At 37.7% G+C, this 13,458-nt stretch overlaps 1 protein-coding gene across 6 annotated transcripts in view; it reads right to left on the reverse strand.

The window, feature by feature from the left end:
- Positions 1-13,458, reverse strand: part of ATP2C1 (ATPase secretory pathway Ca2+ transporting 1) — a 141,784-nt gene that overhangs the window by 30,995 nt on the left and 97,331 nt on the right. For all 6 annotated transcript variants that reach the window (XM_077811194.1, XM_077811193.1, XM_077811192.1 and 3 more), the window contains 6 exons: positions 10,150-10,305; positions 7,970-8,038; positions 4,959-5,034; positions 4,304-4,370; positions 3,056-3,180; positions 1,531-1,628 (listed from right to left, as the gene is read on the reverse strand). In XM_077811194.1, the coding sequence (XP_077667320.1) occupies positions 1,531-1,628; positions 3,056-3,180; positions 4,304-4,370; positions 4,959-5,034; positions 7,970-8,038; positions 10,150-10,305 (591 nt within the window). The remainder of the gene's footprint in view (positions 1-1,530; positions 1,629-3,055; positions 3,181-4,303; positions 4,371-4,958; positions 5,035-7,969; positions 8,039-10,149; positions 10,306-13,458) is intronic.

The following is a 13,458-nucleotide window of genomic DNA, read 5'->3' on the forward strand; positions in this document are numbered from 1 at the left end:
GGAGTGACACTTCGGCAGCCATTGTTACAGATAGTAAACAGCTGGAAATTCTGAATGCAGGAGCCAACCAGAGTAAGTTGATCCGAGTACCTGACTGCAAAAACCCTACAGTTATTGACAAATAACTATTCATGTAGAGAACTGCAGGACTGGAAAATTTATATGGTAGGGCTGGTCAAAAATGTTTCCCAAAGCTGTTTTGACAGAAAACCAGGGTTTTGACTAAAAGTCTGTGGAAAGTACCATAGAAAGACGACAAATTTTGGCTCTTCAAAGAAGCCCAAACCTGAAATATTTAAGACTTATTTTAAGAGTTGCTCTGATCTATAGTTATGCATCAGAACGTCATTCCTATATCCTGACTCCATGCAACAAGTCCATTTCAGTTTAACAGATGTTATGATAGCTTTGTTTAAACTGTCGTTTTACAAAAATATCCACATCAACAGCAAAAAACCCTCAGAAGTGATTATGTGAGTGATTAAGAAATGTTTTGTAAAAACATTTCTTAATCTAAGGTACATGGTTCAGAAACATGCAAGGAGGGACACCACTTAGCTTGCTTATGTTTCATTATCAGATCACCACAAGTGACTCAGTAGGTATTAGGCACAGCACACTTCTTCCAGTATTCAGGCTTAGTAACAATCAGAACTCTGATTACTTGGCTAGAGCATACCTTATATCTTTAGTGGAGAGGGCAGAATTTCATTTTTAATTGTAATCAGTTGGCTGAAGGGAAACATTAGTCTCCAATGATTCACAGTCAAATGGAATTTCCACTTTGTTAACAGGCACTTTGTAGAGTTCAGCTGGAGAATATGGCCTTTTGGTAGTAACTAAACTTACAGGACAAAATCCTGGCCCCAGTGAAGTCAATGGAAAAACTCCAATTGCCTTCAGTAAGTCCAAGATTTCACCTTTATCATTTGTTCAGTGCCTTATCACACAGCATCACTTAGGGCTTTCTACACTGGCAAGTTTCTGTGCAGTAAAGCAGCTTTTTGTGCTCAAACTGCAGACATGTACACACTGCCACGCCACTCTGTGTGCAGAAACTCCTCTGTTGCAGCACTTAAAAAAAAAACACACCTCAACAAGAGTTGTAAGGCTATTTGTGCAAAGGCTCCTGCACTCTATTGCCAGTTGACACTTGATTGCTTTCTGTGCAGTAACTGGCCTCCAGACCTGTCCCATAATGCCTCAAATGACCGCTCTGCTCATTGTTTTGAACCCAGCTGCCCTGGAGACACACGCCCCTGACCTTTCAAAGCACCCTTTCTGCCAGCCTTTGCATGCTGTGCTGATCTGCTCTGCGACACAAAGCAAACCATTAATGTGGAATGCTTCTGCTGTTGAACACAGAGGCAGGGTGTGAGAGTGAGCCCAAGGACAGAGGTAGGGGCTGATGTCTGGGTTTCCCCCTCCCCCAGGACTGATTGCTGTAATTAACATATTTCAGTCTGGCACTTTTCACCTGCACTGAAAGTCACTCGAGAAAAAGTTTAAAAATATATTCTTACCACATACCTCAGCATGCAGTCCATCTGAAGTAAAAATATGAGTAACAGTCATTTCATTCTTGGTCAGAGTTCCAGTTTTATCTGAACAAATCACATTACAGCAACCTGAAAAAAACAATTAAACAGGAAGTCTTCTTTGAAACGTGAGTAGTTTATGAGCAAACAAACTACTCACTGAAATTTATTTCAAAGTGCTTTGGAACTGGAAATAAGATGTTCATGTTACAGAACTTCATTAGAGGGAGGTGTTAAAATATCTAGCCAGTTACAATTTTCACTTATGCTTTAATTTCTCATTATCTCCTTCAGAACTCTCATATGCCAAAAAGTAACACTAATTACCTGGTTACAATTCCATTTTTTGGATTTTATAAAATTCAATACAGGTTTTGTTTTTTAAAGCACAGAGGCAAAAAATTTCTAGTCACTTGTAAACTGATTCAAAGGATTCACCACAAAATTGTCAATAGATAGTTCAACAAAACTATGCAAAGAGTTATGAATGCAGCTAAGAACTATAGTTTTCCAAAACGTTTGTAGTTCAGTAAATAGGAAGACAAACAACTATATTAAGGAAGTGTCAGAAAACGTTGTGAACAGTAAAAAGTTTAATGCTCTTATTTCCATAGCAACCACTAGTTCTTCCTTACATTCAACAAATATTTATTACTCTAGCAAAGATATTGCCTCCACATGAATTTCCTAAGTTGAGCATTTAAAATTTCAAGTCAAAGTTGATTTAATGTCTTTTTTTATTTAAACTATTCTAAATCTGAATGTTTAATTGGATGGCAGAGATTTTTGGAATGTGTGATTTATTAACCATACAATGCAAGAAAAATAACGGCATCTTGAGATAGTGCTTCTCAATGCCTTTGACATTTCAGGAACTCTAAAAGGGTTAAGAGAACCTTGCAGCATTGAAGCACTCTGCATGTCCATTAGTATCAATGCACTGAGGCACCAGATAGGATATATATGCAAGTCCTTGTTTAATATCTAAAATATAGCTTTATGTATGACATTAAGATCATACATACTTGAAAAGTGATACGTAGACTTCCTGATGATGCAACATGCAATCTTCTAGTACTGATAAACTTAGAAGTGTTCACAAATATCTCAATGGTACTATTCCTAAATATATGGCAACCTACCAATTTTAAAAGCATCAGTATTTTATATAACCAAGCACAGGAAAGAGAATAGTGTTTTAATTGGTGAACAGTTTTCCTCCATACTGTTTCACCTGTGAAACTACAGCCTGATAATGACATAGGCCAATGAATTCTGTATGCCCTGATGCTAAGCTCAAGAACCTGGAGAAAATGCAACACAGGACCTGTAGTAAATTCAACAGTATAATAATTTTTGTAAAAAAAAAAAATGCTTCAATTTACTGTATTTAAGTATTACCATGTTCTTGGTAAAACTGTTGCTAACAATAGTTGAACAGACTTTTTAAACTTTGTTTTTTCTGTTAACTCTAACATTAATATCACAATATTCTTTATTATTTGGTTTAGTCATACCTAAAGTTTCAACAATAGGTAGCTTTTTTACAATAGCCCTTTTCTTGACCATTCTCATCACACCAAGGGCCAATGTCACTGTTACCACAATAGGCAGTCCTTCAGGGATTGCAGCTACAGCCAAACTGCAATAAAAATGTAAACAAAACACACTGGCTTAGAAGTCAATGTACTAACTAAAGCATAATCAATCAAGCTAGAGACAATGTTTTAAGGATGGAAGATCAATTTTGAAGTGTCCGCCCCATCCAAGACCCTCAAACCCTAACTAATAAAATCTGAATTGTGCATAAATATCAAATTAGCAGGTAAGAAAGGTAATTCAGCACATCATTAACTTTTCCATATATGGAACAGGAGTACTTGTGGCACCTTAGAGACTAACAAATTTGAGCATAAGCTTTCATGGGTCCGTTTGCCATATATATCCCTCTAGGAAAATGTCAAACTTCCTCTCTAATGCAGGCTGCATCAATGATCCATCACTGTCACCTCCAGTTTGGGGTACAACAATACACTATATTTAAGATGATCTTACATGGATGTTTGAAAAATTCATCTGGTATGGAGAGTACTTAGCACTTCCTAGTTTCTCACAGATGCACTTCAAAGTGCTGGTTTGACATATAAAGCTCTATATGGTCTGTGTCTTTTCCCAAAAAGATCACCTTTTTTCCTATGCACTACCAAAGTTAGTATGTGAGGCAGATTTCCTAGAGTAGATCATTGGGACACCCAACATAAGGGTCATTCTTCACAGAAGGATTCTTTCTGGGGAACTTACTCCCTCTACACCCTGAGGGAGGGAGACAGTCTTAGGACACGAAGCAAGATATTTATTTACTCAAGCATTCACCAGAGTCCATCAAATTAGTGAATTTTATTCTTTTGGGTTTAAATGTGAGTTCTAGTGGTTATATATAAACAGAATCTAAACTTCTGGTTATTACAGTATGTATACAGATGTTAGTTGTGTTTTAATTTGCAACTACATCTAGAGATTAGGCCATAGATTTATGGATTTAAATAAGTCAAGCACAGTATACATACCATTTTAGCATAAAAATGGAAGTGACTGACCATTCTCGTGTCATAGCAGAATATCTGTTACATTTATTTGAAATGTAAGTGGCTTAAAAGCACAGCATGTATTATACAGACATACCAAAATACATATGCAACTGATTTTCAAGTGTTTGCTTTAGTGTTCAAAGAAGAATATTTTTCACTTTGACATGAAATTCTCACCTCACACCAATAGTAAACATATCAAGGATATGCTTTCCTTGCAACCAGCCAACCAGCATAATAATACCTACAAACAGAACAAAGCAGGGGTGTATTTAAATATAAAACAATGTAAGGGCTTCGGGATGATCAAACATTAAGCACATGTAAACTTGTCATTTGCAGCTCTAGAACCCAAGCTTAGTTTCCTTAGCCAGTGTAATGCGGCTCTGTTAGCATGGCGATACCCTTCGCCATCAAAAGTGAAATAAAATTTCTGTCAGCTAAACCACTGAGCAGCATTGGCACTGAGACTCAGAACTAAAATAGGAGGCACAAATGGCCATCTAAAAGGAAAGGAAGATTTAGAGTAGGAAAGTATCAGAAAAATAAGACAGTGGGAGAAGAGATCTGTAGCAGTCAGCAGGACATATGCAACAAATAAAGATCTACAAGTATGAAAGCAACATTGGTTTAGCAGTTTTCAATCAATTGCTGTTCCATACCAATAAGCACAGACCAATAAAATTAAAAGCAAGCAGAAAAGTAAAGTGTTTTTAAATCCCAAAATTTTACAAGACCAACATTTTTTCATTTACAGCTACATAAGTGTCTAGCAGGAATTAATTATGAATGCTCCTAAAAAGCTGAAATGCAGATACAGATATGTTCTTACCTATTATACCAAAGGAATATAAGGAAAGCTGTTTTCCTAGAAGGTCCATGCTCTTCTGCAGAGGTGTCTTTGGAGCCTTGATGAAATGTAAGAGTTCATTCAGGGTGACAATTGAATCATTAATGTTTAAACAAAAATGTAAGCAACACTACAATACAAAGTATGATACTAAGTTTCTAAAATGTAAAAGTGTAATGGGTACTCTGTCAAAGCTGACACCACCAAAATGTACAATTATCAGCCGCATTTAGGTTATAGAAATATCTGTGCACTATGCATTATCTAGTGCTCTGTTCCACTCTTACAAGAAGTGGAAGTCAAGCATCAAAGAATAATTCATTAGAGTGAAGAACATAATTTGTTAGCAGCTTCGTAGCGCTTTGAATGTACCAAGTTATTTATCTTGAGTATTTACAAGTTGGCAAAGTGGATTTGAAGCCCTGTAGTTCTTGAAAACAGACAGACAACCCCATGGCTCCAGGTAACAGAGGAACAAATGTGACTTTTTCAAGGTCTAAACAAGTATCAGAGTCATGAAAGGCCACTATATATCCCAGGGGATTTGCTGGGTCATCTGGAGGAGATTCAGAACTCGTCATTCCATAGAAAGATACATAACACCTAATGCCAAAAAACAGACAACTGCATACAAAACCAGCTTCTGTAGAAAGCAAGTTAGAAACCATAAAATAAGAGACAGGAAAGCAGACACTTACATTAGATGTTCCAATGGTCATCTACACAGTAACACAAAAGTTAAACTATGATATGAAAAATACATATAGCAGATACTGAATGCGCTATTAAGTAGTTAAGAAAAGCTTTCCAAAAACTAGAGTAAAAGCAAAGGGTCAGAATCCTATGGATACAACTGCAGAGAGAATAGCCAAGTTGACTTTGCACTTCAGATTACTGAATAGTACTTTGGCTCATTCCTAACTCCAACACAATGGGAAGTATTTTCCCCAAAGAGGCTTAAAACAGAATATTAGATCTGGGAGCTCAGGGATGCAATCATGTCTAGCTTAGGTGCCCAGGAAGTAGAAGGATAAGTGTTCCGACTTCCTAATATCCACAATATAATTGAGAACTTTGCAGTGTCAGCTGACATCTAGGAAGTGTTCTGTTATCAGGAAGAGAAGAGAGAAACCTCAGGTCTCCGCTGAGAGCAAAGAGGGAACTGCCTTAACTATCACATTATTTTGGTACAGCACCAAATAAGGCTCCCTACTGCAGACCCTCCCAATTCTCCCATATCTGGCTGAACATAAAGCAATAAAAAGACTGCAAGAAGGATGAGAAAATGGACAAATACTTCTGAGGATTAAAAAAAAGTGGGCCCATAAATGCATTACAGACAAACTTAAGAACCCTTGTATCTCATTCCTGGGTACCATTTACACTCAGTAGTCATAGAAAGTGAACTATTTTGAGAGAATTTATTAACAGACTTCACAGTTTTATTAACTAAGAACCATTACAACTGATGCCTTAACTAAATTACCATAAAGGACACAGACAATACAGCATGGAACACCTTATGAAGTGAACTTTGTATAATTTCCATACAAACTAGAGATGAAAAAGCACTAGGGTCACTTCAATTACATAAGTGAAACCCAATAGTTTTAAATTGCTTAAAATAGTGGACAGCAACAATATTGTACAACAGTTTAGAAAGGAAGTGACGAATACCATAGCCAATTAAAACTGCAGAGAGAATTTAGGTAAACAAAGTGCAGAAAGGGACCAAGGTAAAATCTAACATTTATTCACTATGGAATTTAACAAACTAACTATCTCCATATCAAGGAGAAATAAAGATGCAGTTTATGATTTATGACTTGTTTGATATCAATTTCTTCTGTTTCACAAAACACTCTTTTCCAGCACACACCAACTACTCATTAAAGTGCATTGAGCCAAGCTTTTTCCTCCTCCACCTACAGAGCTTAGACTTTAATAATTACATTTATTTTGGTTGGAGGCACGGGGTTAACATTTGTAGTTGATTGTTTTGCATTCCAATTAATATGGAAACATACTAATTAATTGTAACACTACACTGAAATGTATATTTAATTTTGTGATAGGGTGTGTTCAGAGCCTGTGTATGGGGGCTTGTTTTTCTAAATTAAAAGAAAAGAAGAGATACAAATGCAAAGACATCACTTATGTACACTTTTATGAAATCACACTTTTTATGAAATCCTCCTTCCTGAAGTTTTTTGAATTCAGGATTTTGTTTGTTTCAATACAAGGCATTTCCTCCTTCTCCCCCTCAACCCCACACCAAGTGGCAAGCAGAGCACAATGACAATAATCCATTAATCCGGAGAAACCTTGCAGCACTGTTGTGTTTCTGGCCGGTTGCCCAGATTTTAAACACACACGTTTCTCTTTTGAAGCCCCTTGTTTGGGCAAGCTGACTTTTGAAAGTAATTTTTCTCTGAAGAAAATTGTGCTTTAAAAAGGAATTTAAAAGATATATACATTTTGCTGCAGTCAGTCTTGACAATGACCCTTTAGCCAAAAAGGATTAAAGAAATTCTGACCACCATATCGGACATGATTTTTGGTCATTTCTCTAGAAAACCTTTGTTCAGCAAGTTATGAAACCATTACATCCTATGTGATGAGCATCAGGACGATTTAATGTAAATAGAAACAATTCCCAGTGAATGCATTTCCACATATTTTTCTAAGAACTGTTCTAGCATAGCAATGAATCTTTAACAAGTTCAGAATCTTATTTCAGTTATCTGCACATTTTACATCAATTTTGATTAGCTTGCTGATCTGAATTCAATTACTGCTTTCATGCTCTGAGTTCAGACTTGTTTTCGTGTAAGAGAAGAAAAATTAAAAGACAGTGACACCAATAAGAAAAGAGGTTTGTTTCCAAATTTCTGTGCTAAAATACCAATGCAAGCTCCACTAACAAAATTTTTGGTGGAAAGAAGTATTTACATTTACAAAAAGTGTATTGTGCTTGAAGTATTAATACTTACTTCTTCTGCTTGCATCATTTTAAAAACCTCCCCAAACTCTGAGTTTTCTCCAGTTCCAATCACTATCCCCTAAAAAATAAAATTCATTCCAATTTGAGACTTTGTATCAACGGTTAATGGTTCTTGACAATTTGTTTACAGTCTATGGATCAAATAGTGACTAGTTGGCTGTACTGATTTTTTTTTTTTTTTTTTTTTAAGCTTTCTCAGTGCTCTGGACAAGCCGGATAAGCATTTTTGCAAAGCATTTTGCAAGCCTTTTGTACACTCTGCTGAAGTATTCAGTAACTTCTCAGGTAATATTTCAATGAATACAATGCCACCCATCTGCCTCTATGGATAGAAAAGTTGATAGGAGCAGCAGTGATTGGGACAGCCCCAGCAGAAAGGAGGATAGCATTCACTAGGAATGCAGGGGTGGCCCCTCCCCCTCTAGAGGCTCTACCCCAGTGGTCCCCAAACTTTTTACCTCATGCCCGCTCTTACTCCTCCCCCATCAGCTGCAGCAGGGGGCCGGGGCAGAGCAAGGCTGGGTGGCGCACCACCATAAACACCCCCTCCCCCGAACGTTCCTCTGCACCCCCCAAGGGGGGGGTGCGCCTCACAATTTGGGGACTACTGCTTTAGCCATTCATTGGCCAGCAGAGGAGAAAGCCAATTGTTCCCTCACCCTCCCCTTTCATTAATTTAAACTGTAGTCTGGGCCATGGGGAGTCTCTTTGTTCCATTCCAGCTGCATTCAGGGTAAGTGAGCTGCCTCAAACAGCTGCAGACAGGCCCAAGCAGGTATTGGAATTACTGGACATATGGCTGTCACCTAGAGCAGGGTCACTGCACTTAGGGTATTCAAAAACAGACCAAAACAAGAAAGGGGTCTTCGTGGTGTTTTGGGAAGGTGTGAATGAATACCAGTGTCACATAAGGGCAGTTAAAACTTTCCTAGCAATATATAATCAGGAGCCAGGCCCGCTACTTGTACAAGGGTGATTGATATCTTGTCAGGAGGCTGTTTGCTGCAGTTATGTAAAAAGTGTTTGCCCATTTTTGTCTCCACCTGGCTAACTTTGGCAGCAGCGAGTTTTGTCTCAAAAGGTTCAGGCTATAGGACACTGGAAATTGAGTTGTTAAAGGTTTATGTCCACCCCAGGGGAGGGGGACATCCAAAACACAGTTGACGTTTGGATTTGCCAGCTCTCTATAGCACACTGGACCCACAAGAAGGTGGTCAGGTGATTTGCAGCTGAGTTTCAAGACTAAAGCTGTACACATTCAGTGGTTCAGCAGGAGAGGCATCGGGGACGGGGGGGGGAGGGGCACGTGCGATCAGCTCATGCCTTTTCTGCATTCACTAATGAATAATGAGCACCCACCTAAAGTCCTGGTTATTCACCTTGGAGAAAAATGATCTTGGGGCCTGCACTGTAGTCAACCAGAGGGGTTGAATTCAGAGGGATGTTGGGTTGATCAAGCAATTGGGGCCAGACATAAGAATGGTCTGATCAGAAAGCAAATTTGACAAAGAGCTGATGAACTGACTCCTGGGGATAAGGCCCAGAAGAATGTGAACCATGAGGTTACCAGGATATTCATAGAGACTAGTGGTTCAGCATAGGGAAACCTGTTACAATTGGCCTGAGTTTTTCAGGGATGACGCTGGGAGAGAGACATCTGGCTCTGGAATGTGAGGGAATGGATCACTAGGAGTTTTGATGCCAGGCAATATGGGTGGGGTATGACCAAGCTAGTCGCTGGCACCCCCAGTGGTTGGTTTCCAGTGCAGTTGAAAGAATGGTTCCCAAAAGTAAAAGACCTGGAATTTTGCAGATGGGCCTTGTGCTCATGCAATGTGGGAGACCTTGTGGTGTTCACAGGCCAATTTCCACCGCCTTCCCCCCACAAAAGACACTCCCCTTTTAGTACTTTCTGCCCCCTACGGGTCATTGGAACCAAGTAATTTAAGTAAGCTACAAAAAAAGTTCTGCTATAGTACATCAGGTAGTTAAACATTTCTATATTAATTACAAAAGGTCATGCATTTTAAATATTGGTCTAAGAAAAATGTAAATATTGTACAGCTATTAAGCTACATTGTCAATAGATGGATGAACTTTAAAGTAGATCTGACAGCTTAGAAATAATTAAGATGTGCAGTACATTCTTCTCGACCAATATGATGTTACCTTTGCTTTTCCGCATCTAACCAGTGTTCCCATGAAAGCAATATTGCTTCTGGAGGTGAGGTCTCCATTGGTAGCAGCTGGCTGAGGAGCAGTCGATTTAGAGCAAGGAGCAGTCTCGCCTGTCAGACTAGATTCATCAACAGAAAGATCCACAGCCTTTGGGAACAAAACATACTGACTAAGTAAAAAGCTTCATGTCCATCTGCACAGCACTGATTTTTTCAAAGTATTCAGAATGCTGAGACAGTTAGAAACAAATGTATTCTATGTGTGTAAGGAAATTACACATGTTAACTAAACATGCTCTTATAATCAATGAAATGAGTTGAAAACTAAGTAAATGAATAAGCTGTTGTACAGAACGTATCCTCCAGTTCAATAAATGCAAAAGTCTTTGGGATCCTAGGTATTAAATCAGAGGAAAACTTAGGAAAAAGAAACAGATACTCTAACAGCTTGGAAAAAACTGCAGAGGCACAGTACTGACTATAAGTGAGGATGCAATTCACTTGTCTTTATTAAAACCACTACCAACTGGATTCCCAAACCCTAGTATCCCTATTGGTCCACCCAAAGAAGGGCTGCTATTGTGATCCATTCAACCACCAACCAAAAGGATTAGGATTGCAAGTACATACGCACAGCTGCATCATCCTTTCACTCTCACCTATGAGACAATTCTTAGCTTCATTCTTCGGCAACTCCTAACAAGAATCCTGTTCCCTAAAGTGCTTGTTCACACTTAATTTCTTGAAAAAAAAGATACCATTCCCTGTCAATAGTCAAGGCAGCCTTGTTGTTCAGAAGATACATTTTCATCTATGCAATCATGTTTCTTTAGTCTAGATTCCCTTAATCAGCAGAACCGCCCAGGAATGAGTCTGGCAGAAAGAGGAAGAATTAGTATTAAGAAAAATAAGACAGGTTAAGACATGGGGTAAAGAAATAAAGGTAGTGCAAAGCAAAAAATAGAAGTCTTAATATTAAAATATATCACCTAGAAGGGTCTTGGTGTCAAATCCAACTCCCATTAAAGGCTTTCCCATGGTCTTTAATGGGAGTTATTCTGGCCTCTTTAATGAGCCAGAAGTCAATCACAAAGGACTACTCTGCTCTAGTCTTCCCCTGACTGTAATCACTCTGTAAAGGGATGTTGATTAAATAGATTACAAATAAATGGTGTTCCCTAATCAGTCTACACTTTTAGCCAGCTACCTGAGGAACAGTGTTTAAGGACAGATGGGAAGATCCTTCACCAGAACACCTAAACTCATCAAAAGGAGGACTTTCCAAAGGTAAACATGGACCAATTGAATTGCACTCAAAACAACTAACACTGTGGCAGATCACAGCATTTCAAAGGTATTTCCAGTTCAAAAATAAAAATGTTGCCATTTTTAATGTACTGGGTATTCTTTATCAGTGCTAGACAGCAAGATGAATATAGATCACTAGATAAAAATGTAGTTAACATTAAAAAAGGATGGTACCTTTACTAAAGCGCTTTGTGATCAGCCATATCCCTTCTATTTCCTGCTATTCTCTCAAATAGTTACCAGGGCAGTGCCCATTTTTAAAATGTTGATGCTGTATCAATAAAGGAAAAGGGACACTTGTCAAAAACTGCAACTAATCTTTCAATCATAATCAATAAAATCTATGTAGAATTGAACAGCTACAGAAAGTGCTACTATTTTATGTAAACAGTACAGTACCTCAAGTCTATCTATGGAATTAAAAAACAAACTGCACTGGTCTCCTTGTTCAGCTTTAAAAATGAGACTTTGAAACATTTAAATAATCACTCCCAAGAGATATTTTGTCTGAAGCTTGAACTGTAATATGCAATATTTTACGTGTCAGGGTTACATTCTGATTTTGGAGAGCATTAGCAGAATACGTGGATAGCTCATTAGTATATAGAGATTACAAAGGGTGAAGGCAGTTTCAAATTTCACGTTTTAGAAAAATGAGATTTTCAGCAAATGCTGTGGGAGTTAGTTCAGTAAAGATTTTTCCTTTTTTCTTATATCTGAAATGCTTTAGAGGACAAATACTGCTTAACTCTAATTTCTGCAGTTTTCTAAGACAGTCATCAACTAGAAGATTAGACTGAAGATTTAGAAGCTGTTTAAATATTCTGAAACCAACTAGTTTTTCAACTGTTCTATTCCTCCTCCCCCTCTGACTAGTACTGTTAAGGCACATAAACCTTTCTAAAACCTACTCTTAATTCCAATCACCTAAAAAACAGGCAGTTCACTAAATCTATATTCCTCATTCAGGTTTAACTTAGAGAGTTTTGTCAGAGCAAACGCAATTTCAGTTGAATATCTATAAATAAAAAGGAAAATATGACAATTATCTATATGCATGTATGTACATACATGATCAAGCAAGAAACTAGGTATTTTGTTCTAGGACCCTTCTAATATATTAGATCATTTGTGTGTGTCACTTCCCTACAAATAAGTTGCAAAGCCACATATTCATCTAATGTAGATTCACACTGTGGGCTTTTCATTTAATTTGGTCTAAATCCCAGGGCATCAAAGAAACCACTTTAAGCAGTCACATCTTCGCAGAGGTTTCTCTAATAATGCTAAGATATTATGAAGTCGACTACATGTTTATATTGCATCTTCAAATCCCACACATTTTTAGACTGGCCTACTTTGCTGTGCAGATGAACACTAATGTGTCATCAACAAAATGATTTTTCCCACGGTTTTAACTGTAAAATAACCAGTTACTGTGTTTTTTAAAGAAAAACACACATCTGTCATTGATTAAGAACAGAAGTGAAAGGATAGGCCCATATAGATCTAGGAGACTAGCTGGAATTGGACTAAACTTCATCTAAAAAAAGCACAAGACAAGCAAAAGGTCTACTAAGATACAAACAATGCAATGCTTTTTATAAATGAAATAAGTCAAATCCTGTAGACACAAAGGGCTAAGAATAAACTTAGACATATGCATACCTTTAGTGGAAGTCTTAAGCATCTAATAAAATAAGCCTCATTCTCAATGAGATCCAAATACATGTAAGGGAGGTCATTAAAGTCAAGCAGATTTGATCTTATCCCAAAAAGCCCTTACCTCAACATGCTCATGTACAACTGCAACCTCTGTTAAAAAGGTCATGCTAGGAATATTGGAACTCAAGAATATGCTTTTAAACTATTTATACTCCGAGTATTTGCAAAGCTAATTTTTTTAATTGTCATGCAATGCAAATAAATGCAGTCTTGTTTCTCCAGAAATCACCTATGAAGCTTAACAGTAAATTACTTCCATTGGTTCAAG

This window comes from Eretmochelys imbricata, chromosome 2 (genome assembly GCF_965152235.1).
Source record: "Eretmochelys imbricata isolate rEreImb1 chromosome 2, rEreImb1.hap1, whole genome shotgun sequence".
NCBI classification, from domain to species: Eukaryota; Metazoa; Chordata; order Testudines; family Cheloniidae; genus Eretmochelys; species Eretmochelys imbricata.